This window comes from Eretmochelys imbricata, chromosome 8, assembly GCF_965152235.1.
Source record: "Eretmochelys imbricata isolate rEreImb1 chromosome 8, rEreImb1.hap1, whole genome shotgun sequence".
In the NCBI taxonomy this organism is placed as follows: Eukaryota; Metazoa; Chordata; order Testudines; family Cheloniidae; genus Eretmochelys; species Eretmochelys imbricata.
In genome coordinates this window covers 49,258,149-49,275,318 of record NC_135579.1, presented here as the reverse complement: position 1 = coordinate 49,275,318, position 17,170 = coordinate 49,258,149, and the positions used below count along the sequence as shown (strand labels likewise).

At 38.1% G+C, this 17,170-nt stretch overlaps 1 protein-coding gene across 5 annotated transcripts in view; it reads right to left on the bottom strand.

The window, feature by feature from the left end:
• Positions 1 to 17,170, bottom strand: part of RABGAP1L (RAB GTPase activating protein 1 like) — a 560,046-nt gene that overhangs the window by 365,178 nt on the left and 177,698 nt on the right. For all 5 annotated transcript variants that reach the window (XM_077824229.1, XM_077824232.1, XM_077824228.1 and 2 more), the window contains one exon: positions 14,095 to 14,245. In XM_077824229.1, coding sequence (XP_077680355.1) covers positions 14,095 to 14,245 — 151 coding nt within the window. The remainder of the gene's footprint in view (positions 1 to 14,094; positions 14,246 to 17,170) is intronic.

Here is a 17,170-nt window from a genome sequence, read left to right as displayed (position 1 = left end):
ATTCAATTGCTTATCACTTGAGGTTCAGCCCCCCTGTCTTTACAGAGCAGTAAATCTTTGCAAATGTTCTTTGAAAAGTAAAACCTAGACTAAGCCTCTCTCTCCTGAGGGTGCAGAGACGCCAGGCTGTCTCTTCCCCTACTTGTTGGCTTGATACCTCTCTTTACCTAATATGTAAAAATGGGCCTTCATTGTCTTTTCCTCATGACCAGGCTGGTCGGAGAATAAAATACACGTTCCTTGGCTAAGATAGACAGTGCTTATGCATTGCTTGCCAAATACATTTTAAGAATATAATTCTAGTGTGGATTCATAACTTTTTGTACACATCCTGCAAGAATACAAACCATCATGCCATAAGTTTCCTACTGCTTAACTGGTCGGCATTATTCTCATATTTGGGGCCAGAAACAATGAAAATTCAATCTACCCTTTGTTCTATACTGTGCTACACTGAGCAAAGCAGAGTTGTTTGTTTCTTTTGTAGCCTTATTAGGACTTTCCTAACATGGAAAAATTGAGGATGCCCTACCAATAAATGACCCGAAAGAACAATGTTGGATATACTTTCAGAAAGACAAACGATCTTCAAAGTAATGTGCGCAAGGCCAGGGGAGGAAGGAATACTTCAAACACATAAGTGACAACTAGTTACTTCAGTTTATTATGTAGTATCATAACTACCCTTTAAATACGTAAGTGGGAAAGCTGTGCATTAAGACCCTGAAATCTGACAGTTTTCTAAGCACTTCCCTGCTCACAGATAAATCAAGAATTATGGGCCAGATTCTCAGCTGGTGCAAATCATTGAACCTGGCCTGTTATTTGTAGTTATAAGTTTCTCCTATTGTTTTCATACAAAATATGCCTCACAGGTAAGTCTGTCCAATACTTGAGACCTAACAAACAGCAATGATTGGGTTGGAGGTAGGGCAACCAGATAGCAAGTGTGAAAAACTGGGACAGTTGGTGGGGGAAGGTGCCTATATAAGACAAAGCCCCAAATATCAGGACTGTCCTTATAAAATCAGGACATCTGCTCACCTTAGTTGGAGGAAAGACGAGAGACTAATGCTTCATCAAATTTTATCACCTAGGTTTGCTGCTGATTTGTCAGAATTTTTCTGCCACTGTCTATGTTCAAGTAGGTGAAACAAAAGACAGCAGCATAAAAACAGTTACAATTACTAAGCAAAAAAAGTAAGCATATGAAAAACTCCATAAATAGTTAAGTACCTGATCTTGCAATATACTGCATCTCTTCTCCAAGGTGCCAAACATCTTTAATTCTCAGTGAAGTCAATGGAAGTTGAGGTCAAAAACAAGTCACATGATCAAGCTCTAAGCGTTAAGAAAGTCTTTAAAGCTGAATAAAACTAATTTCTATTAACAGTGTATTTTAGGCAAAGTGTTTTAACAAATACACATCACTGATTTTAAATAAGATCTTTTGTCATAACTCCTGTTCATTATTTTCATTAGATAATTTCATTCAAATCTGATATCGAACTACCTCAATGTATTTAACAATTGTATTCCTTAATTGGATATTCATTTATTGCACAATGGTACTGAAGAAGCAGTGTACAATAAACTATTATAATTTACTTGTTTAGCACTAATGAGTTTGGCACTGTGCACTATGCAAATACCATCTCAATAGGTTTAACAGATTAGAGAACACATTTTCAAACAGGTATATGTGCATTTTTTGTGCATGCCATATAAGCTGAAATTGTGGGCACTAATCAGAGCTTCCCACACCAGCTCAAATATGCACCAAAATGTGTACACAATTCATTTAAAATCTGGGTTTAAATACTTTATTAAAACATTATTAAAAATATATTTCTTTGAGTCACTTCATTCCAACAACAAAGGTTACACTGAGGAAAACAGGAATGGGTTGGCTTTCCAAGTGAAATAATATGCCTCAACTTCTACTAATTATTTCTAATAAATATTCTCAGTTCAAATGGCATAATAGCTCAAAATCTTCAAAGCTGCAAAAATGCAGCACTCCCGAAATAAATCAAAAAGCTACTAGAAATGTTTGTAAAGCATGAGACCTTTCTATCTCCTAACTTTCAGCATTATAAAACTCAGATTATTATTAATTTACACCAGAAAATGACATGCTGTCCTGTCAGTCTGAGCGGACACTTGAAATAACCTTCCTTCATGAAGAGCAAAATGTATGATACTTAGAAAGATTGGCGATTCACAAAACATGGCATGAACAATCTAAGAGTGTGGAGAGAACCACCTTATACTTTGTCTCCTAGGAAAAATAGATAAAATTAAGGCAGCAGAATCTGCTACGGCTATTGAACAAACTGAAATGAAACAAAAATAAAATTGGGCAACAAGCTCATAGACAGCACACAATGATACTAATACCTGAAGGTATGCTCTCACAAGAATTATTTCACCTAATATCCAAGCAAATCATTAAGAAACTGATATACAACACAGACAAAGTGTGATATGATTAATAAGAATTACTTATATGCCATTTTCACCTTTTAATGAGAAGATCTTAACTGCTTTTATAATGTTTAAATCATTGGATATTTTTCTCTTTTTTCTTAGCAAACTGCAGAAAAATACCTTATACATTATCAATTACAGAAGATTTATATGAGCCTGCAGTCACACCACCCTGTGTGGCAATCTTATCTCTAAGCAGGTAAGGAGGTCATGCCTACTCAATATGTAAATAGCACACAGCCAAGGAACAAGCCAGAGGCTGGAAGAAAAATTCAGTAGGTGAGAGCTTTCCACAGAGTTAGAATTGAGCAAATTTCCCACTCTAAAACAGCGTCATGAAACAATGTGCAGCCAGAAGTGCTTTTTTTCCTAAGCAGGTTTGAAACCATAGTTTGGACAAGTTGTGGTCTCCAAAGATCCCAAGACAAATTTTCACAAAAGTAAAGTTGTTAACCTACATCCCCTAGCCATAAATCAGTTTGTAAAGGTCTTTGCGGTAAATACTTGTCTTATTAGAAGAAGAGAAAGTAGTCTATTTAGAAATAATAATAGCACTTCACTGCAAAAACTCATTATCGAGAAGTTGCTGGACTTGAACAAAATCTTGCCTCCTACTGGTGCTCTCATACAGGTTAATATTAGAAGTAGACCACTAAGCAGCAAGTTTAATGTCAAGTGATGCTTCCCAGGTCACTCAACAGGAGGAATAGAAGGTGCTCTACTCTAAATGGAAGCATAAACTCACCCACCCTCAGTTAGGACAAACAGATGAAATGTCCTGTACAGGAGAAATTTGCCAGAAAGTTGCTACGCAAATATTCTTTTCTAGTTTCCTTCTTTAAAACAGCCTGCACAGGCAGCTGGTATGCAATCCCCTTTTTAATTAGAGTCCTTTATTGTTTAATTAGTCCCAGAACATTTAACAATGTAAGCCTGCATTGTGCATTGGGATAAAAGATGCTTCTCCCTCTTGGTTCTCACTTAATATCCTCTGTTGCTGCTAGAAATAACAAGCTTGATCTATTTTCTATCCAAATCAATGGTGTCTTTCCATGTTAGAAATAATCCTCAAATCTACAATGAACATTTCAAGGCTACTTTTGCAGTCAGAAATTAACATGGGGGCTTCCTAATAGAAACAGAAATTATAAAGCTTTCAAAGGACTTCAAGGTATACTGGATTTACTCACATTTAAATAAGCTTTGGCTCACTTCCAATTCCCTTCATCTTCTATCTTCCAGCTGCATTAGTTAACTTAGAAAAATGAAGATTAACTAGGTGTATTAAAAGCAAAGTATATTAAATATGTAGCAAAGTTTTTCCCACTGTACAAATATAGTTATTAGAATTTCAAATGTTGAAAAAATAAATGCTTGCACATGTTCTTAACAGGTTTACATGGGTTATTTGAAGGTTGATCTTTTACTTCAAGCTTTTCTACTCAACTTGTGCACAGAATTAACAGGAAAACGCATAGAAATAGCTGTATTAAAACTCTGTTAGCATAAAATTTAGTTCAGCTCTGTGGAAGAATGTGCTCCTCTAGAAGAGGAGCTCAAACTAAGTACTTTTTAAAACCCCAGGGTTGACCAGAATAGAAGAAAATAAGACATAATGGGAAAATTCTTACCCTGATTCTTACCTAAACCCTGGGTGGTTTGGAATGCAAAATCTACTTATTAGTTCAATTTGTTCTTTAATTTTGGACCAGAGACTACTGGTAAAGGGACCCAGCCCCGAGCCCCGCCCCCACACACAAACTCCATCCTGAAGCCCGCACCCCAAACCCTCTCCCACACCCCAACCCACTGAGCCCCCTCCTGCACCCCAACCCCGCATCCCCTGCCCCAGCCCTGAGCCTGCTCCTATACCCCAAGCCCTTCAGCCCCATCTCAGAGTCTGTACCCCTAGCGGGAGCCCTCACCCCCCCTCCTACACCCTAACCCCCTGCCCCAGCCAGGAACCCCCTCCTACACCCTGAACCCTCATTTCTGGCCTCACCCCGGAGCCCACACCCACAGCTGAAGCCCTCACCCCCTCTCATGTCACAACCCCCTGCCCAAGTGAAAGTGAGTGAGGGTGGAGGAGAGCGAGCGACGGAGGGAGAGGAGCTGGAGGGAGTGGGGCCTCCGAGAGGGGACGGGGCCTTGGGGAAGGGGCAGGGGAAGGGTGTTCGGTTTTGTGCAATTAGAAAGTTGGCAACCCTATTTTGCTGCAAGCAATTTTTTTTCAGAGGACATACTTGCAAGTTTAATTTTACATTAGAGACCATAAAACCTCCTTATTTAAAGGATCTATAAAGACCTGAAGCCTTAACTCTGGGTCTTTTCTTTTCCCATTTAAACTGAGATAGTATGAAAAAAATTAGGAAACTTGTATCTGATATCACAATAATATGACAACAGCTGGAAACAGAATGAATATATTACCTAGTTTATTCTTTTTAATCAATGAGATTCTAACCAGCCAAGAAATAGTATATTTATTCCACGTTTCCATAACTCCCCTGATCTGTCTCAACACTGGCATTTATAGTGCCTTCATTCAACTGGCCCCTCACTGGATGGCAATTGCTTCCCTGTATTCTTTTCAATTTGTTTTTTGAAGAGATTTGTTCTCCTGATTTTGTAATTTAATCCCAGAATCAAACTTCCCATATTTTGAAACCCAGAAGAATCTCCGGAAAGGTTGTTCTCCAACTGAATGGCCTGCAATTACGTTCTTGGCCCAGATACATGCATTACACAGTGAGCAAACAGAGCTAATTTTGGCTGATTTTTTCCCACTTCCATTCATTTAATTAGTTGATTATATCTAATTTTCTGGGCAAATGCTTCTATTTCCATAGCCAATAATAATGACAAGCATGGACAGACTTGTCTGGTTCCCCTATACAAGTCAGTTCTTACAGAAATACAGCCATTAACTCTTGCCTGAGGTTCTTCATACAAATCTCAGTCCATTTAAGGAAATTTGTATTGCATTCACATCCAAATTTATCACCCCATATAACCCCAAACACATCTTATAATGACAATTTTGTTCTTGTTCTCAGCATACTAAATAAATCACTTTCAATTCTCTTTTAATATTGTCTGCTAATTGCCTGTCCTTGATCGTTTGTTCCTGTGTATGCAGTTAAGAAACATACTTAATATTTTATCTAGCACCTTAGCAAACAGAGAAATGTGATTTTAAACTGACAGCATCCCATTAAGTAATCACAGAGAACTTGAAAGAACAATAATTCTCAAGCTGATTCAATTCTGGCAACACTAATAATAGTTTGCCTTGTTCTATTATAAGTTTGTTTTTTTCTTAAGAATCAAGCCACAAAATTTAAGGAAACATGAAACATTAATGAGATGCATCTAGGATAGGAAAGATTTTATTCGTTTTCAAGTCCGGCAAGTCCTCTGCAGTGAGGTGCCTTTATTATTTCTAAGTGATAGGTCATTTTTGCCTCTTTAAATAATAATTCACATTTATATTGAGTCTTTCATTTAGAAGATTTGCAAATTGATTTATGGATAGGATGTTGTGGGTAGGAAACAGGGCTTATGAACTGTAAACAAAACCTGATAAACTTTATAATGTGATTGATACCTATGTGCCAAGTGTTGTCTTTGGTGAGAGATCTAAGATACAATTGACCTGGGGTGTACGTGACTGGTCCTTTCGGACTGGGAGTAACCTGAATATTGTTGCACCTTAGAGACTAACACAATTTATTTGAGCATAAGCTTTCGTGAGCTACATCCGATGAGGTGAGCTGTAGCTCATGAAAGCTTATGCTCAAATAAATTTGTTAGTCTCTGAGGTGCCACAAGTACTCCTTTTCTTTTTGCAAATACGGACTAACACAGCTGCTACTCTGAAACCTGAATATTATTGTGATTTTTGGTGTAAGGGATCATCTATCACAAAGGCAGGCTTGCCTGGGTGGCAAGATAGACTGGAATACCCAAGGGGGCTGTTCATGACTCCATGTTGAGGCTTACAGTGCTTGAAGAGTACAATGCTTACAGTGCTTGAAGAGTTCATACTTGGTTGGTGAAATCTAATTATGGAACACACTAGTTTGGGGTTTGTGCCCTGGTTTGTAACAGTCTGCCCTAAGTTGGCACTCACATTTGTGAGCCACTGCAGACAGCCTGACACTACCACCCATTCCTTTTCTCTCTCATCAGAAATGCTTTCCTGCTTCAGTTTCCCTACCTTACATGCCATTTGTCCATCATAGCAGGTGGCTCCATTTAGCTTGCCTGCTTCTGCAAGTTGCTTCTCTCAATGTTGTGACGAGAACAACGGACATGACTCTTGGAAGACAAGGTATGTCATAAATCATCTTTCTAATAAGGGGAGAAATCTTTCTTTCCTGTGCTGAGTTTAAAAAACCCCAACCCCACACAAAACACAGACTCTAACATTCACAAAAGGGAAAACAAAATGTATTTAAAATGCTATTTTGATGTGCTTGCATCGTTAAAAATTAAAATTAAATATCCATTTTATGTTGTCACTGAACTGTACGCTGAAATGTGGGAACATTAATTATGAAGTTACTTGACAGTACATGGTTAGACAATTAGAAGTATTTTTTGCATTACTGTTTGTCAAATTATGACGTTTTCAAGAAGTTTGTACATTATTAAAATTCCAAATTAGAATTACATTTATTTTTAGTATCTACCACAATTTAATTCATCTTATGGTCCACATATGATGTATTTCCTGCTGCCTGCCTACAAGCAGTAATTTTCCATGAAGTCAAGCAGCTAGATCCTCACTGTGGGTTATGTCAGGTCAGTGCTGGAGTATTTTCAAAGCCTCCAGACACTAACATTACTCTCTTCGCTACTTGAGATAGTCATAAGCAATGATGACTAGATATTATACATTCAGTATTAGAGACCCTAAGTATCATTTCCTCATTCCTGCTTAGGGACTAAAGCCAAAGTTTTCCTACTTTGTGCCTCAAGTTAGGTCCCTAAATCCATATTTGCAAACATTTAATTAAAGATAATTTATTTACTCGTTTGCATCCAAGTCTTCTACTGTAATGATTCGTACTTTTAGAGACTATGCTACCAAGAGGGCAAGAAACCAAACAAGACATTGAGTTTCCAGAAATGAACCTAAGCATTGAATACTTATACAGGGTTCGCAAATATCCACAAATAGGAAAGGTCAAGTGAAGAGCAATGAAAATCAGAGAATGTAGAGACCTCCCATCAATGAAAGGCTAAAAAGAGGGTGACTAGTTCAGAAAGGAAACAAATAAGAGAAGAGGCAATAGAGGCATTGAAGGGTACAGAAAAAAATAAGGTGTGCATTCCTATTTACCTTCTTTTCATAATACAAGGGCAAAAGGACACAATGAAATTAAGACAGGAAATTTAAATTTTAAAACCGAACAATCTATGGAATTTATTATCACAAAAATTTATTGCAGCAAAGACCTTAGTAAGATTCAGAAGAGGAGCAGACATTTATATGGATAAAATACTGAGTTTTATTATCCAAGATTAAATTAACATTTTTTTTAAATACCAAAGAAAATTCTTCAAAATATAAACCAACCCTGAATTGACAGGGTTTAGGGAAAAACTTTCCCTATTGGCAGATTATTCCATAATTGTCCATTAAGAGGATATCTGGTAACAGCCATCACAAGAGACAAGACATCAGAACAGATGGACCTTTTATCTGGTTCACTATAGCAATTCCTATGTTCCTAGGTTTTGTAACAGCTTAAAGAGATTTTCATAGAAAACAGAAAAAGTATTATATGCAGAGAAACAACAAACTATATACAATATTAGAAGAAGGTATACATAAGGCAAAATGATCTTAACATACAAAGTGAAATGACATTCAACCCAGCAATTTAAAAATACGCTGTGGTGAACAGAAGAGTTGAACCTAGATTTATTGTACAACACTGCCCAAGCTAGCCGGCCATCAGATATTTATTTCAATTTGTAATAAAAGTCCAAAGTTCTTCACGCACATAAAGATTTAAAAAAACAAAACAATCATTGACAATAAAGAACCCCTTCAAAGTCCAGTAAAGTAAAGGCAAACATCCCTCAATGCAAACTACAACCACTCAACCCCAAGAAAAGCATGAGAAAACAGGTAATCTTTACAATGTGCCATTAAGATAAAGATCCAAACCTTATGAAACTAAAGGGAGTGGGCCAAGATCTATTGTTGTGGGTCCCTAACTGGAAACACCATGCCACCAGCCCACTTCCATTTAAACGTGAAGGCTGTTAGCTCAACTACCACAGCTGACCTTAAGTGTTGCAGTATCATGCAAGCAAAGAAGCGGTCTACACAGCAGCCAGCATTCAGCAGGTCACGCCCAGAAACAAAATGCAAGCTTCTTGATACACAAAGGCTGTTCCATTCTGCAGGTACATAGAAAGGCTACTTCCATGCACCCCACCCCTTTCCACCCATTTAAAAGCTAGTCACAATGTGGCAGACTGCACAGTAGCAATCCAATCTGGAAGTTACAAAGGCATGCAGTAGTATCGCACAGTCTACATTCAAAATGAAAAAGTCACAACCTTCTAACAAAGTACAGCTAGAAAAAAGTACTCTCTGTGAGCGAATTGCAGAAGTTGTGCTGAGCTTCTTGGGTGGTATGAAATGTGCTTTTTTCCCCATCTTGGTCTGCCAGCATTACAGGCGTGTATCAGATTTCTATCACGCATATTTGTTCTTAGAGTGGGTCTGTGAGGTATTGCAATGCCGTGTGCTGGCCAAAACCATTGGAATAGTGGGAGGCACTTACACTTAACTGCTGGTGCACCTGCATTCATTTTGTGTGTAGCTCTTATTGAACCAGTGGCTTTGAGCCTGGACCAGCATCCAAGGTGCCAACATCCTGTATTTTACTTATGTTGCACCAGTCCGGTCTGGACCTTCTTGGATTGCCTGTGTTGGGGGAGGTGTGTAATTCTGGACTTTGTCCCCTTATAATTCAATGTCCGTCTTCCTTCTTTTACTCCCACAATTCTTTCCTTCGATTCAGGGAAATCTGGCAGTCACTGTTACAAAATACCGATATGTGCACACAGTGTTTTGAGTGCTCTCTTGTGGTATTTCTAATTACAATACTACTTAATACAAGCAATTTCCTGTTGGACTACATTATCTAGAATCATTCACAGGAAGTTGAATGTTTCTGTGTCTAGAAAGTGGAGAAACAATAAAGCATGGTGGATACTTAAGATAGGATAGATTTGACGTTTCTATCCTCTTCTGTAGATAAGCTTGAGAAGTTTATTGAGGGGATAGTATGATGGGATTGCCTACAAAGGCATGTGGCCCATCTGTCACTGCTATTACCAAACAATTTAAATGGCCAGAGATGGCACACTATACAGGGAGGGCTCCGAGTTACTACAGTGAATTGTTGCCCAGGTGTCTGGCTGGTGAGTCTCCCCCACGTGTTCAGAGTCTAACTGATTGCCATATCTGGAGTTGGAAGGAATTTTCCCCTGGGTCAGATTGTCAGAGACCCTGAGGGGTTTTCACCTTCCCCTGCAGCATGGAGCACAAGTCACTTGCTGGTTCGAACTAGAGTAAATGGTGGATTCTCAGTAACTTGAAGTCTTTAAACCATGATTTGAGGAGCTCAGTAACCCAGCCAGAGGTTAGGGGTCTATAATAGGAGTGGTTGGGTGAGGTTCTGTGGCCTGTGATGTGCAGGTGGTCAGACTAGATGATCACGATGGTCCCTTCTGGCCTTAAAGTCTGTGCGTCACCACTCTTATCTGCAAATCCAGCACACAAGAAACCAAGAGGAACCCACACTGTGAACTGTAGCAACAAAAAGGCAAACCAATTCCTTCATTCAAAGAACTTCATGCCACCTTTGTTTTCCGTCTCACTGTTCTTCCCTGTCTGTCAACATTACTTCTGTCTTCCCTAAATTGAGCCTCTGCCAAGTAGCTCTCATTAAAGCCTCTATCTTGACCAGAGACTGGAAAAGCTGATAGACTGTGCAGTCTGGATCTGATATAGGAAGACATTAGTGCTAGGTATCATATGTATACTAAAGGCACTCTAACTCATACCACTTAACTATCTCCCTTAACAGCCTCAGATACATGTTGAGCTGGAGGCATGACAGAACAGAATCCTGGAGTACTGCACGTGAGAGTGTCCACTATGATAAATGAAGGGGCGGGAGGGTAGTTCCCTTTTATGGACACACAGCCAGCAGTTATAAAATCCCTCTTAGTAGCTGTTCTCTAATTGCTCTCACTGCTATGCATAGGTAAAAGGAAGTGAGTGGGCACCTGGCCAAAAGAGCCAATGGAAGGATAGAACTTTTTCAAATTAAAACAAGACTCCCCTTTTGTCTGTCTGTCTGTTGTTCTCCTGGGGAGAGGTGGACAGGACAGCAGTTATGCTGTAAGAAGCTTGGGCCAGGTACGAAAAAATCATCAGTATTATACCTAGAAACTACTCATTTAAAACCCCAGATATGTAAATAGATCAGGAAATGTCTAGGAAGACGCGATTAGGTTTATCCCTTTTATTTCGTTACGGCTTGTGGATTCCTCTGTGCTAAGCCCAGGTGCTTTTGTTTTGCTTGTAACCTTTAAGCTGGACCTCAGGAAAGCTCTTCTTGATGCTTAATCCTTGCAGTTGCTCTTTTAAGATCTAGCAATAGCCTGAGTTCCCAGATGTATTTTTTCCTTTTTTTTTATTAATAACATTTACTTTTTTTTAGAATAGAATTGGATTTTTGTGTCTTAAGAGGTTTGTGCACATCTTGTTTAATTAGCTGGTGACAACAACTGATTTCCTTTTCTTTCCCCCCCCCTCCTCTTTCTCAACTCTTCCCTGGATGGGGGGTGAAAGGGCTTGAGGGTACCTCACGGGAAGGAATTTCCAAGTGCACCTTCCTGGGCTCTCAAAGGGGTTCTGCACTTGGGTGGTGGCAGCAATCCAAGGTCAGAAATGGGAGTTTAATACAAGCCTGGAGCGGCCAGTATTAATTTTTAGGAGCCTTGCGGGACCCACCTTCTGTACTCAAAAGTGCCAGAGTAGGGAATTAGCCTTGACATCCACAGATAAGCAATTGCCAAAATGTTTTTAAACTGTCAGAGAAAAAAGAATGGGGCTCGTTCAACTATCCATGCTAGGGTCCACAAATGTCCATATTAACAGTATCTTGTGATCAAAGACTGAAGATGGATCCAACAGAATGAGCATGTACCCTTAATCTGCAGTCACCAAAAGATGATCGTCCTACAATTCAATCTCCATACCATAACAAGGCCTAAAATAAAGATCCCCAGATGTCTTGACACTCTCGATATTATCTGAGCTGCTTTGCCACAGCCTACTCAATAAACCTCCCTTAAAAAGAGAGGTTGTAGACATTGCTCTAATTAAGATTCTCTGTATCAAGAGTTTAACAACTGCTTCTTTAAAAGATGCTAAAAAGGTATCACTGACAATTCCTACTAACAGCTGAATTGCTCTCCATTCACTTTTGCTAGCCAAGATAATCAGGGGTACAACTTCTCGGGTTGCGACCCAGCACGTTGAGAATGGAAGCAAGTGATACTTGCTGAAACACTAATGGGAAAGTCTTTATATTTTTCTCTCCCCCTCCCATTCATCTACCCCACGCACAGTTACACCACATAGGACGAACAAAAAGCATGCTACAGCCAATTTTAAACGTAAGCCTTTGAATGACAAGCCCCTCTCAGAACAATTTGAAACACAGGATGTTAAAACAACACAAATTGTATAGACTTTGTTAATACCTGCTAGATCTCATAAGGTCTTTAGGTTCTCACTTACAGAATAAGACCTCACTAGGACCGGCATGAGGGCCAGTGAAAGATGTAAACAGAATGCAGAACATTTAAAGTGAAAATAACATCTTCACTGGGGGAAAAAAAAAAAAACACTTCATCTCATTTCACTAACCATTTTATCCATCATATGCCAAATTATATAAATCACCAGCTTTTGTATATTTGTAGTTGATGGGGCAAAGTTCATGCCTTCAGAGAAAAAGATTTCCATTCAGCAAAACTGAGTTTTCAAAAATTTCATATGGAACGTTAGATGCAATTGTCCCTTAATAATCTTGAAAAATATAAGCCACCTAGAAATCCTTATCTTCTATTAGTTCATGAAAACCACAAATTGCAACTACATATTTCTGTAAGGCAACAGTTTGAAGATCAGAGTCATATAAAAAAGTAATCAACTTTTTTAGCCCGCAATAAACAGCTTCCCCAATGTTAGAATGGAGGGGAGGAATAACGGTGAATGGATTTGATGCAGCACACAACAAAATGGTGGTCTCCAAATGGCGGTCTCCAAATGGCTCCCAGAGAAAACTGTGTCCAAATCACAAAAAACAGTATCAACTGACACTCCTGCTGGCAAGGCTAAATAGGCCATGAAGATCAAACTCTTCTCTCAATTCCAGGAGCAACTTTCTCACCTTAAAACCCCAGCTGACTGGTCAGATTAAAAGGTACAAGCAACAACAGGATAAGATAGAGTTCCATCTCTCTAATGTCTCTATTTAAGACTTGTGAGGGCACCAGATACTAAAATGATGGCACCCTACGCATGCTACTAATTACTACTAGTATAGTAGTCAGGACTGAGTCATACTGGGAGGACATTGTGAGAAGTTTGCATTGCCATTGCCCATGCTGTATGTTTTCTGTGGACAGAAAATTTCAGTCTCTGGGGCTATAAATCCAGTACATTTTACAACCACAACGTAAAACTGGAGTCATTACTTGCTTCCATCACACTCATCTTTGTGGCTATTGTTTTAAATCAGATAAAACGACAGTAATATGTGTTTTAGAAACATAAGATAGATAAATCTTATAAAACAGGATGACTAGTCTGAAAATGCACAGAAGCTTTGTAACTTTATGCTAATGATTCTCAAACTCTGGTCCATGGGCATCAGTAGTCTGGGAAGCCTTTCCTGATGATCTGCAAAAACTATTAGGACACCCAAGCACCAGAGGCATTGCGATGTGGTGACAAGAGGTGATCCAAGAGAGGATATTCCACTCACAGAGTGGTCCACAGAATGGAAAGTTTGCAGAACCACTGCTCCAGATTACTAATGATGCTATGCACTGGAAACCAGGTGATGAGAAGAGGAGCCAAGTCTCTTCATACTTAAATATACTTTTTAATATTCTTATATAAAAAAGCCTTTGCCAAGATCATATTCTTTCAATAAAGAGCAAAAATTAAAATAGCATCAGCCTCCAATTGCTGTGTAACAAACAATAAATCTTAAATAAGACCCAACATTTTAAAAATAAGACTATGCAGTGGTTGTTATCAAGGCAAGCAGAAAGTTAAATGTCAAACATTACTATGGATATAGGTCACTGGATTCTATTGTTAATTAATGCCATCCAGCAGCTACCCACAGCAGGGGGTAAAGTGTGTTCATCACCATTCAAATTACTTTTTTTTTTTTTAAAACAATTCTGCACACTTGTCACTTTTCAGCCACACAAAACTGAGGTTCTATATAGTTTATTCTAGAAAACAAAAGCATAAATAATTTTTACCTTTGTGATGAGAATTCTGTATTTGTCCAACATGGCCTGGTTGTCATGGCATCCTGCTAGCAACTGCCAAACCTCTGCCCTTAGTGCCTCTGGAACGCCACTCTTCACCAGTGTAGACAGTCCTTTTGGTCGCACAGCAAGGTTATTGTGCCTGAGAAAACAAATTAAGTGTTTACCTCTCCTATATGAGGAGACAAAAACATTCAGTATGAGAAATACACGGAAAGTTTTCTGAGTATGTGTGTTTTTCTCAAAAGTACAGTCATGACTAATTCAAACCATAAATATTTGTTTCATTGCTCATATTTGCAAGTACTTCTCAGGTTACTAACAAAACTGCCACAAGAACTCATATCAGGATTGGTGACAAAATTTGCTGAATTCCCAAAATCAAAATTTGCTCATTACCCAAAAGGTCAACATTAGAGAGGTTTAATCAAGACTAGAAAAGTGAAGAACTGAAAAGGGAGCCAAGCTAGTCAATGGAGAACACATTGATAAATTAAATTCATTGTCAGCAAGAGCAACAATCTGTAGTGCACAGAACAGTTTCTCTATTCATACACATAGGTGAGCTCAAAATTAACTAACTATTAAGGAAAAAGGCATAGCCATATGGAAGTTCATTTAAAGCATCTGCTCAATGTACAGTTACAGTTTAAAAAAGCAAATAAAATACATTGGGTATCATAAAAAGAGGCACTGATAATATTTTAATATTATTGTTATAGAGGCACTAGTTACAGCTCCATAGTTAAAGCTGAGTTGAGTTTTGCTTGTAAAGCAGGGATTCAACCTCTTTGTTACTTATGAAGAGTATACAGTGTTTCCACCAAATTAAATTTGTTAGTCTCTAAGGTGCCACAAGTACTCCTTTTCTTTTTGCAAATACAGACTAACATGGCTGCTACTCTGAAACCCACCAAATTACAGCACTTCCTTTGAGTACTGAATTAATTTTCCTAAGGATTTACAAGTGAATCTATTAATGAGTGAAAATTAATTAAAAAGTATTTTTAAAAATAATTTAGCACTTCTCTATTAGACTTCTTGTCCACTGCTTCTCAACCTAGTCCCACTCCCTGCGTAGAAGATGGAAAAGATTCATGCATGACTGGGACATATGTTTTTAAAAAATTAAGACATAATTCACCTGTGGAATTCACTTCAAAAATTGAGAGAAAGGGCCTAGTAGAATTTAAAAAGGATTACATAATGATAACGGCATCACTGCTATCACGTGCAATTACATTAGATGGGTTAATCATGTACGACACATCAACCATCACATTTCGCAGAATAAAATCCCACCCACTAATCACCTAATGAAAGGGTGAAGTTTCTCCCATAAGTATATTTTGTAATTTTCAATTATAGAGATTTCAGAACTTCTTCTAAAAACATCAGATACTGTCCACTGTCAGAGACAAGACACTGAACTAGATGGACCATTGCTTTGATCTATCACGGCAATTTCCAAAAATGCAGCAGAAGGTCAGTGTTTGAACTGATTCTTTGGTCTCAAACACAAGTTACACACGCAGTGAGCATGAACTAGTTAGCGAGGTATCTATACCCACGAGAAAGTAGTTTAAGATGTGTTTGGTAATTATTTATATAGTGCCATTGCTATGAACACACAAGTAAGAAAACCAAGTCCCTACCCCGCCCCGCCGACTTTATAATTTAATTTAAACTGAAAGTGAAACAACCACCAACCAGGCAACTGGTAAGAAGGGAACAAAAGAAAAAAGAATGGAATACTATTGTGATAAAACCAAACAAATAACTATGCCCCCAAAATACACCAAAGTTTAAACAGTCTGAAATGGGGTGATGAAGTTCATCAATTCTGAAGCAATAATTCCGTAAGATACATGCTGTACTTTCGAGTGAGCTTCCCACACCTGCACATTTAACTACAATTTCTTTTTATTTGTTAGGTAATTTACAGAAACCAAAGCAAAAAAATTTTCTTTGTAAGTAAACATAAAGGCCTACTTAATTCTGAGCCTTTTAACGTGTAGATAAATCCAACAAAGAGATAAGATTGTAAACTTTCACATGCACATGAAAGACAATAAGCAATTCTTCACTACCAGCAGCAAGAGCACACAGATAATAATATACAGTGAGTCAAGAGAGCAGAATACTGTACTCCATTACCATCATATATTTCCAACTTCCAAGCATGTTCGAGCACTGCATGCACAGGATCATAACTGATTTGTTACATAAATACTCAAGTACATTAATTTTACTGCACAGATAGCACTTCTCGATAGTATTAGATAGTTCAGTTTACATTATAAAATAACCATGCACTCAAGCAAAACTCTGTACCTTTACAATTAGCAACTCTTCAGGTATCTGAGTGTCTATCTGGGAAATAGTTTAAACTTTTAATATTCCTTGCTGTCCATTTTACTGTAGAAAATAAATATGTATGCTTTTTATTTTCTCTATTGCCAGATGACCCTCTGCCATCTGTTTGGCTGTGGAAACGGCTTTTAAAAAAAAAAAAAAAAAAAACCACAAAGCTTTGCTTATCCGCTTATTTTTATCACATACACCGTTTGGCATTTGGAAAGGACTAGGTTTCTCATGGCTACTGGTGGATTTACATCTTTAATTTCTTACAAAGTGCATTTATTATCTTGGCTACACTTCAGCAGCTGTTATTTAATAGGTCAAAGAACAAATACAGGATATTATCAGAGATGCCAAGACCTTATGATTATGGCCTGGGAAGACATAACAAAAACAATAAAAAATTAGAGTTGCTATAAATATTTCTGGTTAAAGACTACTAAGTATGGCCATTATCCATGTACACATCAGAAGCTATTATCCACATCTTTTTGAGAATTCAGCTGGTTATGACAGAAGTTCAGCTCAGAAAAATAAACCTCATTCTAAGGATGCCCTACATACTGTGACTTATTAAATAAATGAGAAGACAGTCCCCTATCTTCCATTTGTTTGTTTGTTTTCTGCTTATCTTGTTATGACTTCTTTTAGGAAAAATCTCCTACAGACTACATCTATGCAATTTTTCTGTCATATCAGTCCACCC